The sequence below is a fragment of the Ambystoma mexicanum genome, chromosome 14 (assembly GCF_040938575.1).
Source record: "Ambystoma mexicanum isolate Mex_15411 chromosome 14, UKY_AmexF1_1, whole genome shotgun sequence".
Lineage (NCBI taxonomy): Eukaryota > Metazoa > Chordata > Amphibia > Caudata > Ambystomatidae > Ambystoma > Ambystoma mexicanum.
This window is the reverse complement of record NC_090940.1, coordinates 113424987-113447269: the sequence shown is the minus strand read 5'-3', so window position 1 is coordinate 113447269 and position 22283 is coordinate 113424987. Positions and strand designations below refer to the sequence as shown.

Here is a 22283-nt window from a genome sequence, read left to right as displayed (position 1 = left end):
TGTGGAGACTGAGCTACCGCCGCCCACCATCTCATCCCAGAACCAACAGCAAGAAAATCCCCTGGTTCAAACCCATCCTGGTGACTGCCTCCAAAAAGGGGGGGGCGGCCCGGAACCAGAGCCAGGGGAACCCACACTGGCTCTGATCTCCAGTTGCCAAATTTTTCTTTCAGATTCCCAAGGCTCTCCACAGAATTCTGCCCAAATCTCTTCTCTCGCCATGTCCAAAACCAGAAAATTAGCCCACCAGTTGTCCAAAAATGTACATTATCTGTGCCCCCTTGAGGAGAAGGAGGGAAGATACTATGCCCCGGTACAAGTACAGGGGCAGGGTACAATTTTGGCACTGGTGGACACTGGATCTCAAGCTACCCTTCTGTCCAGAAGGGCCTTTGACGAACTAAATGCAGGAAGGGGAGAGAATTACCAAATTCCTCTCACCTCTCTTCCTGGACAACTGCAGAACTTTGACGGGAAGGAAATTCCCGTCGAGGGGACGGCAGATTTGGACATTAAAATTGGGCGACATAAGTTGAAACACCCGGTCATAGTTGTGACCCCAGAGGGCACCCCTTGTTTACTAGGGAATGACCTCCTGAGAAGGTTGTCACCCCTAATAGATTGCGTAAACAAGGTCCTCTGGACCCAGACTAGCCGACCAATAAAATTAAAACAGAGTGTTAACCATGTTAGTTTAAACGGCACCTGCCACATGGTTGAACAAAAATCTGACCAAGTAGAATTCCACTTCCAGAACAACCAAATTCCAGACGTGACAGTAATAGCAGTAGGACAACAGACTGGTGATGGGGGGTCCTCTCTATTTCTGAAAATCAACCTTCCTTCCAGTCTAAAGTGGTATTCCACGCTGGAAGGAAACACTCTGAAATTCTATACTAATCCACAATCAGAAACTCCCACTCCTATATTCCAGAAAGATGTGAAATCAGCTCAGAGCCTGGCTGATATTCAACAAATTGGAGAGCAGTTGTTCATCCCTGTTCAGTTAAATGATGGGAAGGACTCTGTTCTCGCTCGAGTGTGTGTGAACAACGGTAAGAGCTTCATCAGCGAAGCCATGTTTCGCCAACTCCCAAAAGATCCAGCCATTCCCACCTTCAAACTGATAGACAAATGGGAAATGGACCTGAAAGCACCTAATTCCAAACATCTCCTGCCAAGCAGGTGTATGCTCAAAATCTCCATTGGCAACAAGAGCATAGTCCACAATTGTTGGGTCGTGCGAGACGTCCCTGCCGCCTTTTACTTAGGCAGTGACATTCTCAATCGCTTTGCCATTAGTTTGGACCTAATAAACTTCAAAGCTTGGTCCCGATTAGCGGATAATCCCATGGGCTTTGATGATCCAGAAAAAGCATTTAGGTCAGCCCAATTGCTACCTTATGCAGTTGAAATTCAGATTAAAGAGGAAGTCACCATCCCAGAAAGGACCCGACAATTCTCCCTGGAAGTGAAAGTTAAAAGAGGACAATATTTGCAAAACCCTGATGCTTACATACATCTAAATGCTTCTCTCCAACAGCAAGGGTTAGGGGTAAACCCAACACCATTAGTCAACATAGAACATGACACCATTCCAATAGAGGTGGATAACAGCGACTTAAAGAGTATTACTCTAGCCGCAGGCACCATTATTGGAATGGCGGTTGATGACCGACATTTTTCCATCGACTTAGTAAATGTACTGTTAGGACCAATCCCCAAGGACTGTTTTGACAGTGACAGTGAGGACAATACAACACCAGACAGGATTTTTACCCGGCATGGGGGGAACTTCCTGGTGTACACTTCCTGCCCCTATGGTAAGGAAGATGTGACTTGTGACTTCAGGAGGGATGAGGTGATTTTCCAGGTCCATGAGGGCTGCCTTTCCCACCTGAAGCCTCCAGTCCAAATCAGCACTCTGACCAGGGACTTCTCCACCCAGCTGGAGGAGGCCGCCGAAATAGCCAAACCAGAAGTCTTTCCAGGCTTCAGGCAGATGGTGGAAGAGAGAGTCAACCTAGCTGATGCCTGTGTGACTCTGGAACAAAAGCAAAAGTTGAAACAAGTTTTCTTGGATTTCCAAGATCTCTTTGCGGTAGACTCATATGACTGTGGTCGCACCGACATCCACACCACAACAATCCCCACGGACCCTGGCATGACTCCTGTGTTTGTGAAGCAATATCGCTTGCCTCTCGCATCAATGGAGTCCCTTACTGAAATAATTAAGAACCTTGAGTCCAGGGGAATAATCCGTCCAGTCCACAGCACCTTCAATAATCCGGTGCTGGGAATATTGAAGCCGAACGGCCAGTGGAGACTCTGTGCTGACCTCAGGGAGCTCAACAAACGGGTCCATACTTCCCGATGGCCTCTGCCCTACATTGACCAAGGGCTGGCCCAGATCCAGGGGTCACAGGTATTCACAGCAATAGACCTGACCAATGGATACTAGACTGTGCCTGTCAGTAGGGAGGACCAATACAAATTGGCTTTTACCTTTGGGGGCCAGCAGTACACATGGACCCGGACTCCCTTCGGATACCTCAACTCCGGCAATGAATTCAACATTTTCCTACATAAGGCCATGCCCGACCTGGGTGCGAGGGGTAACCTGGCTTATGTAGATGATGTCCTCATCAAAAGTTCATCTGTGGAGGAACACATAGCGGAGATCCGTTATGTTCTGACCCAGTTGAGGGCCGCCGGAGCAAAACTTTCCTTTCAGAAAGCACAGTGGTGTAGAACCCGTGTTAATTTCTTGGGGCATGAGATTACTCCTCAGGGTCTCTGTCCCCAGGAAAAGAAAGTGGAAGCACTTCAGAAACTGAAAGACCCCACAACTCTGCGGGAACTAAGGAGCCTCCTTGGACTGACTAATTACAGCAGAAAGTTCATTGAGGGCTACGCAGAGATCACCAGACCCCTGATTCATCTCCTGAAGGGGGGGGTCAAGTGGGAATGGGGTCCAGAACAAGCCGAGGCAGTAAAACAACTCAAAAGAAGCCTCTCACAAGCGCCTTGCCTAGCTTACCCTGTCAGAAACAAGGAGTTCTTCCTGGAGACGGGGTTCTCGAATACGTGCTTGACGGCAGTATTATACCAAAAGCATGACAAGGTCAATAAAGTAATCTCATATGCGAGCAAAACGTTATCCTCTGTGGAGGAGAAATTCAACGATTGTGAGAAGGCACTCCTGGCGATGGTGTGGGCATTGAAGAATTACCGCTGGTTTATCCAGGGGGAGCACATCATAGTGGAGACTCCACACCAGCCTCTGCAATATCTCCAAAGTGACAGAAACCGGGCCGGAAATGTGAGTAATTCCCGAATTACTTCCTGGATTCTGTCAATGCAAGGCTTTCCTGTGGAGGTCAGATATGGCCAAAACAAGAAGAGTCCCCTCGCGCAAGGTCTGGCTGACTTGCATGATTGTGCCAGAGAAAACTGTCTCGAGGACGAAAGTCTAAAAATAAAGGACAACACGGAGGCATACCTTAATTCCCCACACAAAGTCTTTGAAGAGGACAAGTGTGAGGGAATGCCCACTGTCTATGTGGATGGATGCTCGTACCATGTTGACAACGATGGGGAGAAAGAACTGGTGGCTGGCGTAGGGAATGCATGGGTGAATGAGTCCCCAGAACCCTCCGCTGGATACAAAATTGGTCCCCGAAGTAGTCAGGTGGCAGAATTGATGGCTGTGCATCAGGCCATCCTCACTGCTGTCCAGCATCAACTCCACGAACTGTTCATAATCACAGATTCGGATTATGTACGGAATGGGTTCGTGGAGCACCTGGTTAATTGGAAAACCAGAGGCATGTTATGTGCTAACAACAAACCCTTGAAACATGGGAAGTTGATCCAAAACATTGATGATCTGGTCACCTCGAATGAGATGACCATCTATTGGAAAAAGATCAAGGGTCATTCCAAAGTAGAGGGACCAGACAAAACTGGAAATGACTTAGCTGATCAGCTGGCCAAAACCGGAGCCATCCAAGGGGATCTAATTGAGATTGAGTCCCTGTTGGGGGAAATCCAGGTCACTGCTATCACTAGGTCCCAGACAAATGCTCACAACGACCTTTCAATTGCACAATGGAGTAAGGAGACCCCTGATGCTGATTTGATTACCGCTCAGAAGGGGGATCCAATAATTGGTAAATTTTACCAGCACCTTGAGGACCCTGAGAACTTTCCCCTGGCGGATACCGATTACATTGGGAAAGAGGACCTAAGAGTGTTGATGAAATGTCCAAAAATGTTCCGAATCCAAGACGGTTTGTTGGTAAGGAAATCCAAAGCTGGCCACGATCAGTGGGTGGTTCCTACCTCATTCCGAAGCCTGATGTTAAGTCACGCCCATGATGCAGCCACCGCCGGTCATAGGGGGTTTCACACAACACTGGAAATCTTAAGAGAGGTTGCATACTGGCCACACATGGGGCAGGACCTCGACCAATACTTGAAGGGGTGTCTTGTGTGTGCACAATTTCAGCCATTATCCCTCACGCACCGCGCGCCTCTCCAAAAGCGGGGGATGACACTGCCATGGTCAGATTTACAAATCGACTTTGTAGGCCCCGTGATTCGCTCGGCTAAGGGGAATAAGTACATGTTGACTGTGACATGCTTGTTTACCAAGTGGGTGGAATGTCTCCCAGCCCCAAATTGCAAGGCAGAAACCGCAGCTGCCTTGATGATTAACCACATCTTTTCCCGTTTTGGTCTACCTCAAAGGATTGAGTCAGACAGGGGTAGCCACTTCACCAGTGAAGTAATGACAAAGATGTGGGAGATACTGGGGGTCAAAAGGAAGTTGCATATTGCTTATAGACCAGCTTCTTCTGGGGCAGTAGAGAGATATAACCGAACCATTGTGAGCATATTAAAGAAGTTTGTGGCAGATTCTGGGCCAAGTTGGGATATCCGATTACCTCTGGTCCTAATGGCCATCAGATCTACCCCTTCATCTGCAACCAAAATGTCACCATTTGAGTTGATGACTGGGCGCAAGATGGTGCTTCCTCAGCATTTGCTCTACAGGACCCAAGAGCAGACACTGATAAATGCCTCCACTACTCATGAGTATGTGGAGAATTTAAGGAAACACCTTCAACATGCTTTTGCTTATGCTCAGCGGAATCTAGAAAGATCGGCTGATAGCATGAAGACCCATTATGACCTGAAAACTTCCAGGAAGGAATATCAGGTGGGAGACCGGGTCTATCTATACAACTTCCAAAGGAACCAGGCCAAGCAGCGCAAATTTTTGCCTACATGGAAGGGACCCTTTGAGATCATCGACAAAATCTCCCCTGTGGCCTACAAAATCCACATCCCCAAAGGTCCTTCGGCAGAGGGGGAAGACAAGTGGGTCCACATAAACCAGTTGAAATGTTGCCATCCCAGGCACACTCTGCAACAACTGGAGGAATCCTCTGGAATCCTAGCGGGTATTGTCTCAGACTAATTCAGTTCCAACCATAAAACATACCACATCTAGTCTCTAAAATATTGTGATTTGCATGAAACTGTCTCTTAGTTATACTGTTTTTTTTCTCCAAAATAAGAATGTAATGTTTCGTTATGATGAAATGCATATGCTGCCCCACTATCTCAACAGTGGTGGAAAAACGTCTATGAGTAGGTATTGGCGCTCTTCCTTTGTCGTCCTAGGAGAAAGAAAACCTGGAGACGGGCCAAGGAGGACGATCCGGAGACCGGGAGCAGAGACGCGATGGGCCCTGTGTACCGCCCAATACTCCCATCAGGACCGGCGAGGAGAACCGATCGATCAGTACCGGATGGAGAAGAAGATGCTGAGCTGTGCCATTTGCAGAATTGGAAGAAGATTATGCGGACAGACCGGTGCGTGGGTCAAAACCCTTGTGCACCCGACTCCCCATCGACTCAAATTCAAAGTGCAGTCGCGTGGGGGGGCTTGTTGGGTGTCCTGACCCACGTTTAAGCTATCATGCTGCAACATTGGTGCTGTGGGCTTAGAAAATTCAAGATGGCGGAAAACCCACATGTGCGCCGAAATCCAGGAAAGCTGCGCAGTTTGTGCGCACACCAAAATGGTTGCCTCACTTGCCACCCACCAGTGCGAGAATGATAGGCCGGGGTGCCATGAGGGAAATGGGTTGCCAAAGGAAAAACAGTAGCGCCGGTTAGCTTCAAAGCGCTTTAAAACCACCCTGTGTTTCTCTGAAGGCAGGCTCAAAATGCCTATTTTAAACATTGCAACACATCTAAAAACTCACTGGACACCAGCAGACATTTGGTAGAATGGAGTGTTGTGTGCCTACAAAATCTGGGAAATGAAGAGCCCAAAACAATGCTTATAACAAAACTGCTATGGAGTCAGCAGTTTAAGTTGCACTGGATTTAAAGACACTAAAATCGAAAATGTTTAGATTAAATGAGTGACCTATGTTTGGTGTCACATGCCTTTGTAACTGTTGAAATGTCATAGTTTTGCACTTAGAATCAGCATTCTAGCTGCATGTGTAAAATTGCAAGTTAATTTAAAAAGCAACAAAAAAAAACATGACAGTTAGCTGAAAGTCTGGCTTAAGGAACTTGATTTTGCTTGACAGCTACCCCCATCAGGAGTGAAACTTGAGTCACAACTGTGTTCCCAGGCCTATCTGCCTTTTGCTGGCCACACTAAGGATATGCCATCTCTCTGATAATTGAATTAAGGGGAGCCCCACAGAATACAGGAGCTCTGAACAAAGCCCTGTCCTGACTCAGGCAAATGTTTTATTGGCGGGGGTCGTAAATGGTCGTAAAAAGTGGCTTCCTCCTGAAGGAAAGGGGAGGAGCACTGCCTGTGAGAGCAAGCTGGCTTGGCAGAACTGGAAAAAACAGAAATTCAACCTTGTGCTGAGGGTAAACCACACCCCTTTGGAGCCAGAACATAACTTTAAAAAGATGGATCATTCATAGAGCGGACATGTGAAAATTTTATAAATGATACCATAATTCTTGTGATTTTTCTGCCCACATTTTAAGAGGTTTTTCGAACCGGTGGCATGTTCAGGGGGGTTTTAGCGGAAAAGAGGATATTACTCAAAATGTGTGCATGTTAAAAATCTGAAACTTCATCAGTTAATGTCCATACTCCTTGCGCACATGTGTGTAAAATTGGGTTAATGTCAGAAATTGCAAAGTCAGTTAAAAAGTGAAATAAGTGCCATTTCTGAATGCAAGCCCCCAGGAAGAGCAGAGTTTGGACAGGGTATATCTCCTGTGATATGTGATGTGTGCATGTAATTTTAAACCAATGTTTACCTGTGCAAATATGTCTTTTGTTATCAAATCTAGATTTGTGTGCAATTTGACTGGGGAGTGTCCTCTCTGCAAGCCATAAAATTACATCACGCTGACACACACTTCCTTCCCCAATCAAAGGAGAAATGGAAGTTTGACCAATGGAAGTGGAGAGGGGTAGGGTCTAGTGATGCTGCATACACACCCACTTGCAAAAACACATAAAAGCAGAGAGACAGGACAGATAGGGACTTTCAAATCCATTTGCAGCTGGAAGCTCTGCCGGAAAATTCATACTTTACCTCATCAACTTTCAAAGAGCCAACACTTAGACTCCAAGATAAACAGAGACTTCAAATCCCTCAATCTCCAGAATCCAGAAGCAGTGCTGTACCCAGAGAGAGAGCAGAGCTGACCCAGACCCATGTTAGCAGTTCCAGAGACCAGACCGCTGTGCGGAGAGACCGTCCGAAGTCCAGACCTGTTGACCAGATCGTGACAAAGCCGCCTTCCTGTTTAAAATCTCTTGTGAGTACTCAGCAAAACTCAGCACACATCTCTTAGTTAAAATCATATAATTCAATCCATTTTTAATCTAAGTAGAACTGCAGCTTAGCAATTGTGTTATCCTGCCATCATTTTTAAAACTGAAAAAGTGCTGCGTTTAAAATTTGCAAAACCAAAAACGACCTTTACTAAATCGCTCATATCTCCGCGACCGTTTGTCTTAGAGACTTGCAGTAACTTTCATCTGGAAGCTGAGATCCTAGGCTTTCTTAGGACCCCAAAACGATAGTGATAGTCCTTGGAGTTCCTCTGTAATAGCGCTCGGCGCATTCGCGAATTTTACCGCGATTTGCAAATTTCTTCACGTGTAAAAATCAGCTGCTGCTTGCCTTCCATTTGCCAGAAAATCGTTTGCCTCATAAAAACTATCCCTGAATCATTGCAAGAGTGAGCCTGAGCTAATATTAACTAGATATCACTCACCCTGAACCTCTGAAAGGGAATTAAAAGCATTTCCAGCATATTTCTCATCCATTGCTAGCACATATAAAAGTATTTGGGCCTGTGTTTTCAAAACTCCTATCTGTTTTCTTTAAGCGTGCTTGGGGGGGATTGAACTGAATTACATTGATTGCATTTCTGAGAACTGTGTGCTTTCCTCCCATTTCCTTGCATCCCATAAAGGGGGGGGAGTGAATAGCCAGAGAAAAGTGATTACATTGTTTGGTTGAAATCATATTGAGTATTTTCTGTACTGCATTCATTGAATAGTGCATCCACCTGAGCTTACATAAAGCATTCTTTACCACCTTCTTCTTTTGTTCCTATTTACCAGTGTGCTATCTTATCCATTTCATGTCAACTCCTTAGTGATTATAAAGAAGTGTGCTAGTGCCAGATTCTCCGTTGTTAATCTTTATCATATCAGATTAAGTGTGATATTCAATTATTAATTTATTATAAAGTGTGATATATATATCTATATTGTTTAAAGTATCAATTAAACCTTTTAACTTGCAAAACAGAACTACTTCTTGGCTCAGTGGGGTCAGGGGGATTCTGAGAGAGGGGTGTTATATAGGGGTAGTCATCCAGAACGCATGAACTGGACATAAAGTTATATCAATAAGGGTTTTCATTCAGTATTCTAGACTAGGCGTTGACTTAGCTGTAGTGCTGAATTGAATCCTCTTACAGGGACCATATCAGAGTTTTGCGAGCATGGCCTTCTACCATTATTAGTTGACTTCTAGGAGTGACTTAAACATTAGATCGGCATGCATTAAACCTCAAGATGCAAACAGACAGGGGGGAGTGATCGCTCTCCTCTCTCCAATGCATCTCGAAGTCCCTAATTCTAATCCAGTCTTTTGCCGAAATAAAGATATAATCAATATGGGAACTCCCATTAAAGGTTTTTCGCGCAGGCTGATCATTAGAAAACATCTCCCATTGCAGGCCCTCAGATTTCAATTAAACATGATACAGGCAGATTCTACAGCTGAGCGCTACTTTCTAGCCGGGGGTTGAGGGGTCAGTACTCAGGGACGGTATATCCCATGATAAGTGTTGGCCATCCCATAACCCTGCTAGCTCCCTTAAGGGTTCCAGCTGAAGATTGAAATCCCCGGCCACAATGATATATTTTTCCTTCACAGATAACAGAGAAAACCTAGTATTAACGTTCCAAGTTGCCAAGCCATGCTAAGTCCAGGGTATGTTATAAATGTTTGACAGACAAAAAACGTCCTCCTTGCTAATCCAAATAAACAACATTTGGAGGTCAGGACAATGAGTTTGCACGACCTCAACCTTCCTGTCTTAAGTGACATCAATTCAAATTAATAATCCTCCAGAGGGCCCCCCTTTAGGACCCTTAATTGCTGGCAAATGAAAGGACTGAAATCCTTTAAATAAAACAGAGTCAACTGCCCAGGTCTCCGGTAACACAATAATATGAAGCCTGCGAACAAAAGAACAACAGTCCTCAGTAACCAACACTTTACTAAGTCCCAAAATGTTCCATGAAAGAAGCTTCTAGCATTGGACATTGTCAACAGGGATTTTCTTCCCCTGTACCAGTCAATCCACTTCTTCCAGATCATTATCGCTCCCAACTCTTGCTCCTCAGACTCGAGGCAGTCGATCCCTGAGTGGTTGCACAGTGGGCCCTAAAAACACTGTGCCTGGCCGGAGCCATATATACAGATTGCAAAAGATCAAAAGATCTATTTGTAATTTTGGCTCTGTCACTTGGATAACATCTATAATCAATACTCAGGAAACCTTTCGCAATGGCCTCTGTTGAAAATACAATATGGATATAGCCTGAACCTGAATTAGGAGTCGTGCCCCGCAGGCATCTCACAATGTCATCCCTTATGATTGAAAGGCAACCTTTTGCATGCCAGATCTAGTGAGAATTCAAAGATTCTGAGGACTCAGACTCCACTCATTAGCCTGGGAACATTCACCATGAAAACAGAGCAACTGTCCACTCAATTACAGGGGCTACTTACTGACCTGAACCCCATTGCCCTCCCTAGAGCTAATAAGTTACAGCCAGACAGTCTCACAGCAGAATGACCCACAGAATTAAAACCTTGCTCAGCAGGAGGGCTTAAAGGGAGTGATCGAGCAGACAGTTGGGCTCCCCTGGTGTCAGTAGGATTCCCTCCCAGCTTCGATGTTGACCAATTTGGGGTGGAGCGCTGAATAACCTTGGGTCCTGACATGCCTCTAAATGGAGAAGGCACATGAGCTCTAGAGTTCAACGAGGCACCTGGTTCCTTAACAATGGGATTCAAGGATAACACCTTTTCCTTTAAATGGATTGCGGCGGCAAAACCACAGCCTTTTTGCCGCGATTTTTGTGTAAACGGACAATTTTGCCGCGATTTTAACACATGGAACCTTTTTAACTCCTTCACAGTATTCAGGTGTGCAGTGGGGCGGGGCTCAACACCAGCAGCAGGAAAAAAAGGAAATCCTCGGCACATCAGCACCCACGCCCTTTGGTCCCCCCGGGTGTTGCCGTCACGGCAGAGCTGCCGGTTTTTAACTCCTTCACAGTACTCTGGTGTGCAGAGGGGTGGGGGGGCGGGGCACAAAACCAGCAGCAGGAAAAAAAGGAAATCCTCGGTGCACAAGCATCCGCGCCCTTTGCTCCCCACGGCTATAGGTCAACCTACCAAGGTCCATTTTCTATTTAATAAATTGCAATTGCCTAATATTCGACTTCAAAATGTCAACCTACTCCAAAGTCAACCCTGTTCTTTTTTTTACTGTGTTCATGTTTGTCATTAGGGCCCTGTGCTTCCTCCCCCTGACAAACTCCCTCTTCTAATTCTAACCTGCGTTCCACCTCTAAAACGCCCTTCTTGCCAGCCTTAATCCCTAATCCTATTCTTTATATTGGACAACATTTGCTACTGGTTACATTATAAAAGGTCAACCTTTGGGTTGGGCGACCAATAGGCATTTCTTCTTCATGAAGATGACTGTGGACCTGATATCAAGCCAGAGATGTTTTGTGCATGCGGACTGCTCATATTTACCTCTTTTTAATGAAAGTTCATCTCTCATGCACGTTTACTGATTGCAACAAGCAATACATTTTTGCTGATTGCAACAGGCAATGTGATATTCTCCAGCATGGGGTCTGGCATGGATTCACATGCTCAGGAATGTTTCTTGTCGTCAGGCTGGGAATCCTTGGTAAAATAAAAACAGTTTCACCCGCAGTTACAAACTGTATTTTTCCTTTAAACCAATCACTGTCCTCTGGGTCATATTGCCCCCATCCAATGCCAGTCACCTCCCTAAGCCCCTCCTCTGGCAGCCATCTTCAGATTTTTACTGCACGCTTGAGTGTTGGAAGTCCTTGAGTTTGCTCTGTGAACTACTTCTACGTTTTTTCATGTTTTCGATGGAAAAAGGTTCTATTTTTGTTCTAAAAGAGTCTGTGTGCTCTTTTCTCCATCTGCCGACAGTGGCGACCTGTTGTTGGTGAATTCCAGCACCCCTCAAGGGCAAAGATAGTCGAAGTTTCCAGAAGGCCATCAGGCCTACTTCGCGCCATCCAACCATGACAGAGGAGAAGAAGGAGGGAAGGTCCCTCTTCAAGCCCTGCGCCAAGTGCGGGCTATGGAATGTGTTTGTGGAGGACAAGCACCTGCAATGCCTCTACTGCCTGCACCTGGACCATAAGGAAGTGGAGTGCGAGATATGCCTTAGGTTCTCCAAGAAGACGATGCAGGACAGGCACAGTAGACTGGCGGCGTGGCTTAATGACAAGGCCTCTGCCCCATACTCCCAGCAGGGTCATGCCTCACCCAGGACCGGCTGGACCGAGGAGCAGGCTTCTAAGTCTTTTGAGGGTGCCTCCTCTGTGGGGGCCCAAGACAAGGCCAAGAACTGCAGTCCAAGTCCACTGGGGTCGCTGCGGAAGCGGGTCTCAAGGTGGATAGGGCATGATTGATATCACACTCCGCCTCCATTGCCAGCCGACAATCGAGCTCCTACTCAAAAAGGAAATCACCTACGCTGGCTAAACTGCGGGAGAAGTCAAAGAAGCCACGGACAGAGGAGAAGAAAGAGGCCGAACTCTCCAAGCAGGCCCAATCGGCGCAGGCTAAGACTTTATGGACGATAGAGTTGGTGGCAGCTGCTCTCTCGGTGGCTAAGGGTGCTGACCCTGTGAAGGTTGCCGCTGCAGCACACAAAGTATCCTTGCCCCCTAGGCGCAAGACCACTGCAGTGACTTTGGCACGTTGAAAGGGGGTAAACCAGCTCATGCCCTGGTTCAAGCCCCACAGGGTGGAGAAAAGGAGAGGGTGAGGAGGCCCCGAAACAGCCCTCCCAGGCCGTGGCTCAAGCCATGGAGGTCTCATCCACAGACGACAAGGACCAGGAGTCCTTGTCCATGGTCCAGGAGGACATGGAAGAGGAGGACAACGGTGATGTCGACAACGATGGAGACAACGGTACAGGGCCTAGTTTTCCGATCCTGCCAGCTCAACCTAGGGATGTGTCTCTGGACATTCTGTAGACCCTTCACACCTTGGTGTCAGAGATCCAGGAGAGGATGCCACCGGGCTCGGTTCCAGTGGTCCACATGCCCCTGTTCAGCCTCCAACAAAAAAGACCAAGCGTCATCCGATGCCCCCATTTCAGCCTCCCCACCCACATCGATCCCCATCTCCCCCAGTAGACCCAGACACGGGTACTGGCACGGATACAGCCAGGTCTTTGGACGATGACGAGGATATCCTTGCAGTGAGTGGCGGGTCTCCCCAGTTGCCTAGAGCGTCCCCACTGGATGAGGTGGGATTGTTCCACTCCCTGCTCGCCAGAGCATCCAAGCTTTTTCAGCTTGTGCCCTAAGAAACCAGGAAAGAGGGTTTCTTGTACCAGAGGCACGAGACCAGGAGGAAGACCATCATTGTGGTTCCCCTTCTAAATGATGTGTGGGAAGAGAGCCTGGCCCTCATGAAGAACCCTTGCACAGCTCTGGCTAAACGAGATAGTGCCTGAGGTCACAACCATCGACAGTTTCAGTGGTATCAGTGGCCACTAGGAAGTGGTCGACTAACCTGTCAGCACTACCAGTTCAAGGTTCGACCTTTTGGATTGAAGTCGGCTCCCAGAGTGTTCACAAAATGCCTGGCACAGGTGGCGTCCCATCTACATCTATGAGGCATACACGTATACAAGTACCTCGATGACTGGCTCATCCGGGCCTGCTGGCAGGGGTTGGCCGTCGGACACACGGAGGTGACCATCCAGCTGCTGACAGATCTGGGATTCTCCATCAACTATCCAAAGTCCTGCTTAACACTATTTTAGAATGTGCTGTTCCTAGGAGCCAGACTCAATACGGTATCCTGCCTGGCGTCACCCTCGGAGGAGAGGGTAGCGGCCATTCAAGGGAAGGTGCAGCGGCTGTTGTCGATGAAGTCAGCCACGGTACGGACCACCAAGTCGTTGCTCAGCATGATGTCGTCCTGCATCTTCTTTATGCGGCTCTGGAGGTTGCAAATGCGACCTCTTCAGGAGTTCCTCGATGCTCGCTGGATACAGGTATCCGGAAGCTTCATGGACAAAATCCTGCTCGACAAGGAGTTCCGTTGGGTGATAGAGTGGTGGGGCATCTCCAACATCGCCTGGGGCAAAGGGTTTCGAAACCCTCCATACCAGGAGACGGTCACCACAGAAATTGCCTGGAAGGCTGGGGAGCCCACACCAAACATCTGCACACCAGAGGCTTGTGGCTGCCGAAGGTGAAGGCTCTCCATTTCAACATACTGGAGCTATGGGCAGTGTTCTGGGCCCTCAAGTTATTCTTCCCCGTCTCTGAAGGGCAATGTGGTGAGGATCTTCACGGACAACACCACCACATGTTCTACATCATTAAACAGGGGGCACTCGATCCCTGGCACTCTCCAAGGCAGCGCAGGACTTGTGGCGCTGGGCGGTCGGGCAAGAGATGTTCCTCGACCCTCTTCACCTAGCAGGAGTTAAGAACACCATTGCAGACTCCCTCAGCAGGGAATTGCGCTCCTACCATGAAAAGGAAGGACCAGGTGGACCGCATCTTCACCAAGTGGGGCAGGCCCCAGATCGATCTGTTTGTAATGGCAGCGAACTCCAAATGCCAGAAGTTTGCCAGCAGATTCCACCAACCGAGGAGCCTGGGGGACGTGTTCTCCTTCCCATGGGAAGGGATGTTTCTGTATGCATTTCCTCCTTTGCCTCTGTTGCCTCTCTTACTATGAGTCATCACACACTCAGACAGTGCCAATACTGGATGATACGCATCGCCCCGACATGGCCGAGGCAGATTTGGTATCTGGACATTCTCAGCCTGTCAGCGTTGCCTCCGATCAAGCTGCCAGGGGTCCCATATCTTCTCACCAGCGAAGGAGGCTCAATCCTGCATCACGACCCAGGATCGCTGAACCTGAGGGCTTGGCTCCTGCAGCCCTAGAGTTTGGAGGATATGAGTTGCCTGCAGACTGCAGGGAGGTCCTCGCCAAGGCCAGGGCGTCGTCGACTTTGAAGTGCTACGGTCACAAGTGGAAGGGTTTCGCTATGTGGTGTCGGCCTCAGAAGATTACTCCTCTGAGGGTCATGGCCACGCAGATTCTTCCAAGGCCGGACTGACGCATGCCTCTATCAAGGTACATCTGGCGGTTATCTCCCACTACATCAGGTCTCCAGGAAGGTCTTCACTTTGGTCTCATTGACACGTCAAGGAGTTCCTCAGTGGACTTTTTCGATCATTCCCGAAGGTGAAGGCTTCTGCCCTAGTGTGGGAACTAAACATGGATTTGAAGAGGCTGATGGGTGCCCCATTCGAGCCTATGCATCAGGCCCCTCTCAAGTTCTGCACATAGAAATCGGCTTTCCTCGTGGCCATCACCTCTACCAGGAGGGTAGGTGAGATCCAGGCCCTATCCTGCAAACTGTCATACCTGACTTTCCACAAATCGAGGGTGGTGCTGCGGACACACCCCTTTTTCATGCCGAAGGTTCCGTCAGAATCCTCCTCAACGAGCCTTTGGTGTTATTGGTTTTTTTCCCGGAGCCTTCGTCACCGGCTGAAAGGGCCTTGCACTCGCTGGATGTTGCTCGTGCCTTGAAGTTCCACGTGACACGCACAAAGAATTTTCGGAAGACTTCACAACTGTTTGTAAACTTTGGCCCTCTGAATCATGGGAGGACCTTGTCCAAGGCTTCCATTTCAATGTGGCTCTTCGGCTGCATCATGCACCGTCATCAGTTAACGAACCGACCACTGCCTGGCTGTTCGAGAGCCCACTCCACCAGAGCGATCGCTGCGAAGACGGTGTTCCTGTCTGGACCCCATGCTGGACATCTTCAGGGCCGCTACGTGGAGGTCCACGCACACCTTGACGAAGTTCTACTGTATCGACAAGGATTCCAGGGAGGAGTCCAGAGTCTGCCAAGCAGTGCTACGCAACCTGTTTGCTTGAGGTGAGTCTGTTCCAGAGGTAAGAGTTAATTGCTTCTGTTGAGTCTTGCCACCTCCCGTGGTTGTGTAATGTTGTACTACTGTGTATTCGTTATTCATGAGCATCTGAGTCCATGCCAGATCCCATGCTGGAGAAGGAGCAAGTTACTTACCTATAACTATTGTTCTCCAGCATGGATCTGGCATGGATTCATATGTAACCCCTCCCTCCAACTGCTCTGCGGCTCTTCTTGGTCATACTGCCACTGTACGTGGTTACCAAATCTGAAGATGGCTGTCAGAGGAGGGGCTTAGGGAGAAGATTGTCATTGGATGGGCAGTATGACCCAGAGGACAGTGATTGGTTTAAAGGAGAAAAACAGTTTGTAAGTGAAAGTGAAACTATTTTTCTTTTCCCAAGGATTCCCATGCCAGACCCATCCTGGAGAACAATAGTTACAGGTAAGTAACTTGTTCACTCCATAAAAAGCTCCCATTTTAATTTTTCCATCCAAAAACTAGGATCATTTTGGTATTTTGAGTTTAAGGTCTGAAACGTCCTTCCAGATGCTTCTTAGTCAGCCACTTAACACGTGTATACCTCAGGAATGGGGACCCACTGCCTTCCCAATCGCCATAATCAAGAAAAGGATAGGGGGCATGGGAGCTGGACAAAGGGATGGTCTTTGGGGATGGTAAATTAAGAAGAAGGATGTTCAGAGGGTAGCTCTGCCACCAGTAGATGAATAATTGAGCAGGGTACCACAATGAACTAAAGAAGTACTTGAAGGTCAACCAGATGCATCATCTCTACTCCGAGAAAATTGCTTCTTTCCTGACAATAATTGCGTTGAAAAGCAACAAACCGGAAACAAGGCTGAGATTCCCTGTGTAGTTTAAAAATCATGTGTGGAAAACTATTTTCTTTCAGTTTCCAAAACTATGTTTTTGTAAATACACAAGAAATCTCAGCCTTCACTCCAGCCTCTTACATTAATATGCACTGAAAAAGGCATGAAGGTTTATTTTATTTTATTTGCGCCATTGAAGGATAGAGAGTGGAAGTTAGAAGCTGGGGGCATTGAAATGTGTTTCATACAGGGAAAAAATACTCTGGTTGAAACAAAACAGCTTAAAAACATGGTTAAAACAAATATGTTTGAAATAGTAGTTTGGGTTCAGGTTTCTCCCCCATTTAAGAGTAAAATGGTATAGTCCTTATAAAACTCAGGTGCACTAGTCATTGCATTAATGTAGAGTTTGAGTTGGCCTTAATGTACTAGACCAATTATTTTCTAGAGTCCCATGTGATGTATTAACCACGTCCTCACCGCCTCCTCTTGTTCGATTTCCAGATGAGCGCGAGGTCGTGCAGAAGAAGACCTTCACAAAGTGGGTGAACTCACATCTGGCCCGTGTCAGCTGCCGCATTTCAGACCTCTACCTGGACCTGCGAGATGGACGGATGCTCATCAAACTACTGGAGGTGCTCTCAGGAGAACGGCTGGTACGGGGATCTTTCCTTCTCCGAAAACTGTGTGGGGCAACCAGGGTTTATTGCCTACCTGCATGCTCTTCCACACAAATGCTTGTGTTCTGTCTTCCACTGTTGGACATTGTAAATGTACACGCACGGCATTACAAGTGATCCTATGATATACATTTAGTACAAAGTACTGGGGGTTGCCGAGGTTTTATAGCACTCCGGATTTTCAGTTATGGGGAAAATAAGGCACAAGCCGATAAAGGGATTTACCCGAGGCCACAAAGGTTGTTCAACCGGGAAGTTGGGATTCAAAGACACGCTTCTTTACCAATGGCATACATTGTTAAAATTGCAATTTAACAGTTAATGCTGTTAAATCTAAGGTTCTGGTCCTGAATTCTAGCTGTTCTAAGTGGAAAAATTTCAGATGGTTCTTGAATGGGCAGAATATGGAAAGAGTGAGCTCCTTTAGATATCTGGGTTCTGTAATGTACACTAAAGGAGGGAAAAAGGGCATTGTATGGGACCTTAAAACTAAATTCCTCGCAGCTGCTTCTCAGTTGACGCAATCTGATAATAAATTGGGGAGATACTTGGCACTTCCACCAATTAAACTATATAGGCAAAACATTCTCCCAAGGCCAATTTTTGGTGCTCAAACCTACGATAAGTGTATCCCCTGGGATAAGTTGGAAGCACTAATGTGGAAGAAGGTTTTGCATCTCCCACAAGCGGTTCCCCTGGCGGGTATCCTCCGTGAACTGGGTCAGCTCCCAGTGCAGACTTTCATTGAGTGGGGACTTCTACAGACACTTGTTGCTAACTTATTAGCCTCCTGCCCCCACCAGCGTCCTTCTTTTTCCTCCTTAACTCCATGTTGGGAAAAGGGACTTTTAGAGTATTGGATCAATGGGGCCAAAGCTGTAGAGAGCGGCTTTAGAAAATTGAGTCGTCAACTGAGGAGCTGGTGGCAAACCCTAACAAAACTAAAGTAAAGCTCTACAGGAATGCTTGGATTGAGTTTAGGGCAGAGTTGTTGGCTAATCGTGCTTTAATGATCACTTTAGTTGGGCATTTAAAAACTTTAATGTAGTCTCTCGATAGCTGAGGAAACATCCATCCAGCTATTTCCGCTTTAAAATGTTAAGACTAAAACTAAACCTATTCCCGACAACGGTGGTTCTGGGGATCAGGGGAAATGTCCAAAGGGGCTTGCGTTTGTGTAAATTCTGAAAGGGAGAGGACGAAACTTTAAATCATCTATGCATAATCTGCCCAGCATTGTCCGCTCTTAGAAAGGAAAACATGTTGCCCTATTTGCATCTGGGACAGGATGACCTCTGGATTAGGATTTTAAATACTAATGAAATTGCGATTTTAGTAGGAGTTTTAGACTTTTTAGGAATTGTCTTTTTGTTTTAATAATTTTTACTGGTCAAAATTGTAATTCTTGTTCTTATCTAATGTACTAATTAAATGTTTCTTTTGTATCTTACACTGTGTGAAACGTCCAACTTTATTAACTGTAACACACAATAAATAAATAAATAAATAAATAAATAAATAAATAAAATTGGAACAGCAACGCAGCAAAGAGGCTCTTCGTACCATCTGAAGGTTCCCTTTAAGCCCAGATTTAAAGTCTGTGTCAGGAGATGGTAGCATATTCCCACCAGGTATGTTGCCACCTGCTGGCCAGCCAATGAGGATGGGGCCAGGCAAACGTCCTGCTGGGGCAGCCTCAATCCTACCATCAAGGTTCTGCAAGAGGTCTTGCGTGTTGGATCGGGCAATGGTCCACATCTCATGATTCTATGCGTGGTGACTGGTGATTCCCCCAGGCTGAGGAGGGGAGACAGGAGTGCTTCAAACTCCATGAGCTATAGGGAAGGCTAAGTAATTCCCCTAAGCCAAACATTACACCAAGGCTTGGGTGAATCGAGGGGAGTCCCCCGGGCAGGTGTTTATCATGGACCTAGAAGAGTGGTTTACTGGAATTTCCCCATACCACCATCGTCTTGGAAACAAAAGGTACACAGCGGCACTCCTGCAGCGGTCAATCAATTTAATTTAATTTAATTGAATCTCAGCAGTCAAGACGAATTGATCTTTCGAAAGGAATATCAAGTGAAAAATATAAAGTAGCAGGTGTGCACAGCCTGAAAGTAGCATATCCAAATCCAACTGGATATCACCATGTTGATATCTGCCAAATCAGTTGCCACCCAAGTGGGTAAAATGAGTGGGGACCTCACTGGTTTTCAATAATTGTCACTAAGGGAGCACTCTAAGAATTCCAATTTTTGGCCTAACGCTGCAACTCATGTGTGGTATTGACCAATGCCATGCAGCAAACACACGCATCTATGCCATGCAGCGTGTGGATGTAGCCCTCCCAATCTGAGATGTCAAACCAGGGGTAATCACCACCAGTTAAAGGTAGCATTAGGTTCCCAAGACTGCAATAAGAGAGGAATGGAGAAATTAGAGGCACTTCTACAAGGGATTTATTATAGATGAGCAGGACATGACTAAAACAATGCACAATATTAAGGCGTTGCCACAATCTGCATAGAACACTTGGCAAGGGAAGGAAATATTGATGAATTGGAAAGTCCTGCCTACCAGGGAGTAACAGGCATCCTGATTGAGTTCAAATGGGGGCTGGCTCCCTGCCTCAGCAATGCTGGGGCAGGGCAACGCCTATGGCAATCCGGGCACCCAGTCTTAATATAGACCAGCCCAAAGTGCATACCAACCGTATGCCTACAGGGAAGCAAGGATTCTCTCATCCTACTTGATATTGATGTGCTCTAACGTCTAAGTTGTCCATCGTAAACCACAAGTCGGTGTATCAAAGTTCTCCTGGTGAACCTGGATCTCCACCCAAGCGTCTCCACTCTACTGGATCACTTCATCCACAGTAAATCATGTTAATCCTTCCAAAATTGAAATCCTCTTTTTTCCTGCTTCTTCTAGAACGCCTCCACCCCGCCTCGCCTCCTTGCCTATCCTTTCCTCCCTCCCTCCTTCCATTTTCTTCAACTTCTTGCAATCTAGGAGTCATCTTTGATTTTTCTCTCCCCTTCTCCTCAGACTTCTTCAACCGCTCATGGTTGTCGTTTCCATATTTAGAATATTCTTTGAGCCCCCATGCCTTTCTTTCCTCTCATGCTACCAAGTGTCTCCTCACCTCATTAATCTTTTCTCAGATTGATTGCTGGTCTCCCCTTCTGATTGATCTCCCGGCATCACACCTTACCCCTCTTGCTCCCGTGTATACCTCAGCCATTTGTCTTATGTTCTGTTTATGACTCTGCTTCTCTATGATATTCTCTCTTCGTTCCTTTGCCCGTCTTTCTTTTGCCTCTCGACTTCTTTTAAATTTTCTCTGTATTGTTTATAAGTGTATTTATGGCCTTTCTCCATTCCATTTCTCCTCTCTTTCTACCAGGGGAGTTGCTAGGTCTGGAAAAGACCCGGGGCTAAGCTGATGTTGGAACTGTTGGGACTGGGGGCTAGCTAGTCTTTTGGCTGTAACTCCTGAGATTCTATCCGGGGCTACAACCAAAAGATCAGGGGCTATAGCCCCCTTCGCCCCCCCCTAGCAACGCCCCTGCTTTCTACATTATACTCTTCTGCGTGTCCTCTTTGCTTTCAATTTCTTCATCTTCTGTCTTCTAACCTCCATGTGCATTATCCCTTCTAGCCAAGCCCTCCACGATATTGCGGCATGAAATGGCAAATTTTGCAGCACAAACCTTTATTTATGACAGAATTTTTGCAGCACAATTTTTATTGACTGGAAGGTGCAAGATTGGTACATTGCAGGAAAGAGGCCACGTGCAAGGCTACAGAGAGCCAGGGTGTCAATATATGTTTCTTTTGTATCAAATAGGAAGAGTCCTAGATGTCTCTGGCTTGGCAGAGCAGTGTTTGTTTTGGCTACATTGTTTGGTTCAATGTGCATGCCTATTTAATATTATTAACGTTATTAATCATTATCAGTTGTAATGCTGAAAATGTTCCTCTTCTATGTTCCGCAATTCGGCAAACACCCACACAACTCTCTCACCCAACACACCTCACACGTCTCACCAATTCCCCATTACAACTTGTATTTTTGAACCTCACGCTCAGCCATACACATACTCACATGCTCTGTCACACTGCCAAGTCACAATTTGTGCTCTCTCCTCCCTACCAAACCCCAAATAATACACCCAACTCACACCGTACGCTCCCCAATTACTCCTGCAGTATACAGTCCTTCATTCTTGCATGTTACATCTGCATCTTTCATCCTTTCTCCCATTATATCACACTCTTCCCTCATCTTTTCTCCCAATCTGCAGCTTACTGCCCCTTTCCAGCCAGTCCCTCTCTGCTTTTGGCCCACTACTACCCCTGAGCCCACTTTCTGTACCTCCGCTCTCTCTCTGATTTCTGGCCCACCGCCCCACTGCATCTGCTCTGCTCTCTTGCCCACTGCTTCCCCCTCTGACCCACTGCTCTCCCTCTGATCTCCCTTTGCTTTCTTGCCTACCACGCCAAGGCTCACCCATCGCTCACCCTCTCACTTCTTTCTCTCACATATTGTGACCATTTTTCAATTTTTGAAGAAAACTAGATTTTGGGCAAACAAAATGGGCATCTAGAAATAGAGCAGAGTATGTGTTGTTTTTAGATAAAAAATACAAATCCTAAATAGTGACAAACACTGCCTTTTAGACTAGGCTTCGATCCTAATTGATCGGAGATCGGTATGGCTAAAGAGGCTCAAATTAGCATCTCTTAAGCACATTCATCAATAGTTTGACATATAACTGTTCTAAATGGTAAAAGAGACATAAACCATTGTCATATGCTCAACATGTTTCAGTCCTCTATAGGTTGTTAAAGGGACCTTCATCAGGAGTAGTGTCACTGATAATTCTATTAAAACAATTACAAGATCTACTATTAGTGTAAATGACTGTAGAATATCTACAGTTGCTTGTAAAACAGTGTGGCTGTAAATTTCTT

General features: G+C 46.6%; 1 protein-coding gene across 2 annotated transcripts in view; it reads left to right on the top strand.

The window, feature by feature from the left end:
- Window positions 1-22283, top strand: part of SPTB (spectrin beta, erythrocytic) — a 524484-nt gene that overhangs the window by 170949 nt on the left and 331252 nt on the right. For both annotated transcript variants that reach the window (XM_069638664.1, XM_069638665.1), the window contains one exon: window positions 17128-17279. In XM_069638664.1, the coding sequence (XP_069494765.1) occupies window positions 17128-17279 (152 nt within the window). The remainder of the gene's footprint in view (window positions 1-17127; window positions 17280-22283) is intronic.